Below are 6,000 nucleotides of genomic sequence, written 5' to 3'. Positions count from 1 at the left end.
CTGCAGATTCCCACAGACCACCCCAGTGGGGAGAGCGGGGAGGAATAAACTTCCAACTTATTTCATTTTGGGTTAAATAGGAGCGAATGTTATCGAAATTTGCTTGAGACTTAAAAAAGTCATACAAGTCACGAAGCTGATTATTAGCGCCAACGAAATTGGTTCCGTTATCACTAAAAATTATTTGCGGATTTCCTCGTCGTGAAAGAAAGCGCTTTAGAGCTGCTAAAAATGAATTTGTGGACAAATCACTGACCAACTCGATATGTATAGCTTTAGTTGCCATACAGACAAATATGGCAATATAACATTTTATATTTGGAGCTTTGCGTAAGCGTGAAGCACTAATATACACGGGTCCAGCGAAGTCTACACCGGTTTTACTAAAAACACGAGCATTCTGTACCCTATCTGGAGGAAGCGGAGCCATAATTTGAGATGCGGTCTGGGCGTTAAAGCGGTAGCAAGTTATACATCGCTTTATAATTCGTTTGACTTGTTTTAGGACACTTAGAGGCCAGTATCGTAGTCTTAAATTTCCGAGAACATTTTGGGGACCTGTATGTCCCAGCCGGCAATGTTCTCTGTTTATTAAGAGAGAAACTACATGATTATTAGCGGGCAACAAAATAGGAAACTTTTGATTATCATCAATCTGTGCATTCTGAAGTCTACCTCCCACTCTTAAGATACCAGTTTGGTCGATAAAGGGGTTAAGCGAAAGCAAATGTTTGTTATCTATAAGTTTACTACTAGACAGAAGTAACATTTCTTTAGAAAAGTGCTCTGACTGAACTTGACGTATAATAAACATGTGAGCATGCGAGAGTTCATCGACAGTTAAAGGACCAAACTTTCTTGTTTGTTTATCCCTTAAATTGGAAATAAATCGAAAAACATATGCTACTGCATTTTGTAGCTTGGAAAATTTCGAAAAGCGTGCGAACATTGTTGTCCACAAGTTCTCCACCTTATCTGAGATTACAAGAGAAATCTTTTTGGTTTCGGGCAAATTCTCAACTGGGGAAAACGTATTAAAGTTATCAAAATCAACATTATGCGTGCGCAGGAAATCAGGGCCGTGTAACCAAAAATCAAGCATCTTCTCTTCGAAGTTACCGCGAGTTAGCATATCAGCAGGATTCAAATGAGATCGAATATGTCTCCACATAGAAATCGTACTTAGGCTTTGAATTGAAGATACGCGATTGGCTACAAATGTCATGTAACTGTTTGCGGGATTTTTTATCCAGCTAAGTGCAATCTGTGAGTCGGACCAATAATTTATCTTATCGATTATAAAGCGTTCGTTTAAAATAGATAACATTTGATGAACTAGTTTGGAAAGGAGTTCCATTGCACATAATTCCAACTTTGGAATAGTAAGTTTATTTTTGAGCGGAGCAACGCGAGACTTAGCGGTAATTAAATTACTAGACAACGAGTTGTCACTATATTGGGCGACAATATAGATGCAAGCCCCAAAAGCGGTTAGGCTTGCATCACAAAAACCGTGCATATCAATTTTTGTGATTTTTCGATCTACAAAAATAAAACGAGGTATTTCAATATTATTTACTTTCGAGAGGATATGTCCTCTGCTAGTGCGAGTGCCAGGCCGAGTGCGAGACCGAATGCGAGAACGAGTGCGAGACCGAGTGCGAGTGCCAGGCCGAGTGCGAATGCGAGGTCGAGTGCGAGTGCCAGGCCGAGTGCGAGTGCCAGGCCGAGTGCGAGTGCCAGGCCGAGTGCGAGTGCCAGGCCGAGTGCGAGGCCGAGTGCGAATGCGAGGTCGAGTGCGAGTGCTAGCCAGAGTGCGAGACCGAGTGCGAGGTCGAGCGCGAATGCGAGTGCGAGTGCCAGGCTGAGTACGAGTGCCAGGCCGAGTGCGAGTGCGAGTGCCAGGCTGAGTACGAGTGCTAGGCCGAGTGCGAGTGCCAGACCGAGTGCGAGGCCGAGTGCGAGTGCGAGTGCCAGGCCGAGTACGAGTGCCAGGCCGAGTGCGAGTGCGAGACCGAGTGCGAGGCCGAGTGCGAGGCCGAGTGCGAGTGCGAATGCGAGGCCGAGTGCGAGTGCCAGACCGAGTGCGAGTGCCAGGCCGAGTGCGAGTGGCGAGGACTAAATACTCTTCTATGTTCTTTTTGTACTCTGTGAAAAAACTAGGGTTATTGGCAAATTTTTTCTCTAGCGTGAGAAAGCGTCTTTTTGCGATGGTGAATGAATCACCCAATTCTTTTGTCCCTGAACAAATCAGAGGCATCTCAACTTGATACCGACCAGACTCTAAAATTTCCGTGGTAGATGCAAAGAGCGTTTCGGCCATTTCTTCTTCCTTAGAACGAGAACATCTCGAGGGAATTTCCTCCAATTCCCAGAATTTTTCCAAATTTGCACAGATATCTTTTTCTCCACCTTCGGAACCTACAGCTAGATTATTTGCGTCCTGAACCGACAAAAAAGAATGCGTGTTTGGGGCAATAGAACTGATCTTTTTATGACTCAAATTAGGAACCGGTCCTGCAACTACATAGCCAAACGCGGTTTCTAGAAGCGTGGGTTGATTATGGCCCAGTGAAATAAGGTCGCCTTTTAACAGGCTAAAATAGAGATCAGCACCTATTAAAATGTCAATATTGCTGGGTTCCCAGAAACGAGAATCGGCCAGCTCGTGTATTATATGATCGGGTATTTTTAAACCATGAGGATTTAAAGCGATTTGCGGTAATCGCTCAGTAATTCGATCTATTACTGAGCAGGAAACATCAAATTGTTGATAAGGATTAAGTTTGGAGTGTAACACAATGTCTAAAATTTCATTGGATTGAACAAGGCCATTGTTACCTAGACCGGAAATGGATAATTTTTGCACTCTAGTTGGGTACTGTAATCGATTTGCTAAGTCTTTCGATACAAAACTTTGCTGACTTCCCGAATCTAAAAGTAATTTGACAGAGAAGGGTTTACCAGTTCTGGAATATACTTTTGCTTGGGCAGTAGGTAAAAGGATTTGACAATTATTTTTACTAAGGGCGGATAAGTTAGTAGTACTTGTAGAGGAACAAGCTTGACTGCTAGCGTTATTTGCGTCGGATACCGATAAATTTGCGGGCGAATTTTGCGTAAGAAACGTACTTTTTTGCGTCAAAGATGGATTGAAGTCCCTATTAAAAACATTATTTCTGTTCCCAATATGTCTCGAATGTTGATTATTTTGTGCTACATTTTGACCCCTCTGCTGATCCCCCACGCGTTGCGAATTAGTTTCTAAATGAATAAGTGAATGATGGTCCCTACCACAGTGGTGACACCTAGACAAACTCTTACAACTCGACAAGATATGCATACTAGAAAGACAATTGAAGCAAAGCGATTTCGATTTTACAAATCGATGTCTCTCTTGCGGAGATAACTTCAAAAATTTCGTGCACACGTAAGTGGAATGCGACCGTTCATTGCAATAATTGCAATATTTGCCGGTGGAACTGATGTTCCTCGTATTTGGATCAGACACGTTTGCGTGAAGGTTTATCTTAGGTGAAGACTTATCTGAATTTTTTGTAAAGTTATTATCGTGCTTTGAATTACCGTCAAACATATTTAAATTTTCTAATATCGTATAGCGTTTTCTTAAAAATTCGAAAAATAAGTCTACCGAGGGGAGCGTGGTCAAATCTCGTTCACTTTCAAAAGCTCGCCGACTTTGAAAGTCCAATTTTTTCTCTAACAAAAATACAAGAAGCGTATCAAGGGTATCGTGATCAGATAGTTTAAGATTTTTTACTAAATCCAGCGTTTTTTTACTCGTAACGTAGAAACTCCTTATCTCGCTAGCATTACATTTGTTGATCGGCTTTTGATCCAGTAACGTCTGATAGAGAGAATTCAATAGCTTATTCTTATCTTCATAATTGTTTCTAAGGGTGGATATAGCGACTTCTAAATTCTGGTTTGTAACTGGTAAAGACTCTATTAAACTAAGCGGTTGACCTTTGAGCAAACTTTTCAAATAGTAGAATTTCTCACTTTGTGATTTTAATTTGGGGTTATTCAAAACAAGGGATGAAAAGAGATCGAAAAAGGGTAAAAATTCTGCCGGTTTCCCTGAAAATGGTTTTATTTGGATATCCGGTAATTTGACATTTGACACACTATCGATTACTTTGTTTGGTTTTGACAACTTTTCGATTAATTCTTGTAACTGAGCCAAGGCAATTTCAAATCTATCAGCCACGACCTCATTTTCCTCACTATCGGACGCCACTGAATCTGGTTCTTTTAACATTTCAATATCGCTTTGGATTTGCTTATATTTGTTATAGTTTTCAGCCAAGTTATCAAATTTAACTCTAATTAAATGGAGGTTGTCAGAATCACCCTTTATAAACTTTTCTATACGTGTGAGTTGCGCTTTACAAGTGCTGCGCTGACTTTTTAACATCACTGTATTATTATTATTATTAGCCATTATTCCAAACTACGTAACTAATTTACAATACGACTCAAAACAAAATCCTTTACCAAAATATTAATTTGCGTGATTCAATTATAAAAACTATAATTATTAGCGTTGAAACAAAGCGATGTAAAAAACAAATATTAAATTTAACATGTATAATGAAAAGGTTGCGGAAACTTTATCAAAGATCCAAATATATTTTTGCGTGGTTCAACTATAAAAAATATAGCCATTAGCGTTAAAACAAAGCGATGCAAAGAACAAATATTAAATTTAACATGTATAATGAAACGGTTGCGAAAACTTTATCAAAGATACATATATATCAGCGCGAGCGTGATTCAACTATAAAAAATATAATCATTAGCGGTAAAACAAAGCAATGCGAATACAAATATTATTGAATTTAAATCGTACAATGCGAATGATGCGAAAACTCTTGATCAAGGATACAAAATATATTAGCGTTAAAACAAAGTGATTCAAAGAACAAATATTGAATTTAAATCCTATAATGCGAAAACTCTTTATCAATATACAAATAATATTAGCGTTAAAACAAAGCGATTCAAACAACACATATTGAATTTAAATCGTATAATGCGAAAACCGAAAAATCTTGTCAAAGACAGAAATATATTTTTATCGTTTCTTGAACAAACAACTATAAAAAAGGTTCTTTTGCACTTTGTTAGAATAAATACCGGTCTTAGCTAGGACAGGGCATCAGCTAAATCTCTCCCCTTACTCCTCTGTGTCTGGTTCAGCCACACTTCAGGTTCACAAAAACTTGTTTTTCATGTATCTATGCGGTTGGGTTTTCAACTTTGTTGATAAATTGTTGCATTTTCCGAAGTGAATTTCTGGCCCGGTGGTGCAATGTTGCCGTTGTGTACACTAATGTCCAGGTTTTAAGGAAACTTATTTGCGATTAAAGTTTTTTGAAAAAGTGTTTATGCGAGCTGGGTTACAATCCGTCTCGACATGGACCAAAAAAATGGTTGAGAAAGGGCGTAGTTAAGCATAGACTGAAGGACCACCAGCCATGGGCTGGAAAGAAAAGCGGTTTACACGTAACAAACTTTATTGAGTGAAGAATGGTGAATAAAAAGCTAAGATGGTAATGTCCGTATAACTATCGTATGACACTGAAGTACGGATAACACTGACGTTGGACTGTCACTTCACTTCACTGTATAACTACTTACAACGATAAGGTTTGCTGCGTACAAGAATGTTCTAGGCTACGAGTAACACTGGCAACATTGCTTTTGCGGGAGTTTTAGCGGCAAGAAAATTGCGATAGGCGACGGTTCTTTCTGAGGACTAATAGCGAACCTTTCTACTCAAGAGCTAGTTGCGAACTGAACTGTTTGGAACTGGAAAAAGCGCGGTAAACCTTTCGTTTTGGCGGCATTTGAAGGGACCGGTTAGGTCACTACTAAGATATAGCATTGGTTTGTGTAACGAACATTTCATATTTGTATACAGGGTGAAACGTTATTTCACCAATAATAATATCAAGCTCCTAGCATGAAAATTAA

The 6,000-nt window shown here is 39.4% G+C and overlaps 1 protein-coding gene across 1 annotated transcript; it reads right to left on the bottom strand.

Moving 5' to 3' along the window:
* Positions 1-2,222: 2,222 nt before the first annotated feature.
* LOC126886173 (uncharacterized) lies at positions 2,223-4,465 on the bottom strand. The gene is made up of 2 exons (XM_050653024.1): positions 2,283-4,465; positions 2,223-2,241 (listed from the first exon to the last, which is right to left on the bottom strand). The coding sequence occupies exons 1-2, from the start codon at positions 4,463-4,465 to the stop codon at positions 2,223-2,225; spliced, it is 2,202 nt and encodes a 733-aa protein (XP_050508981.1).
* Positions 4,466-6,000: the final 1,535 nt, after the last annotated feature.

This window comes from Diabrotica virgifera, chromosome 6 (genome assembly GCF_917563875.1).
Source record: "Diabrotica virgifera virgifera chromosome 6, PGI_DIABVI_V3a".
Taxonomy (NCBI): domain Eukaryota; kingdom Metazoa; phylum Arthropoda; class Insecta; order Coleoptera; family Chrysomelidae; genus Diabrotica; species Diabrotica virgifera.
This window is presented reverse-complemented; position numbering and strand designations above follow the sequence as displayed.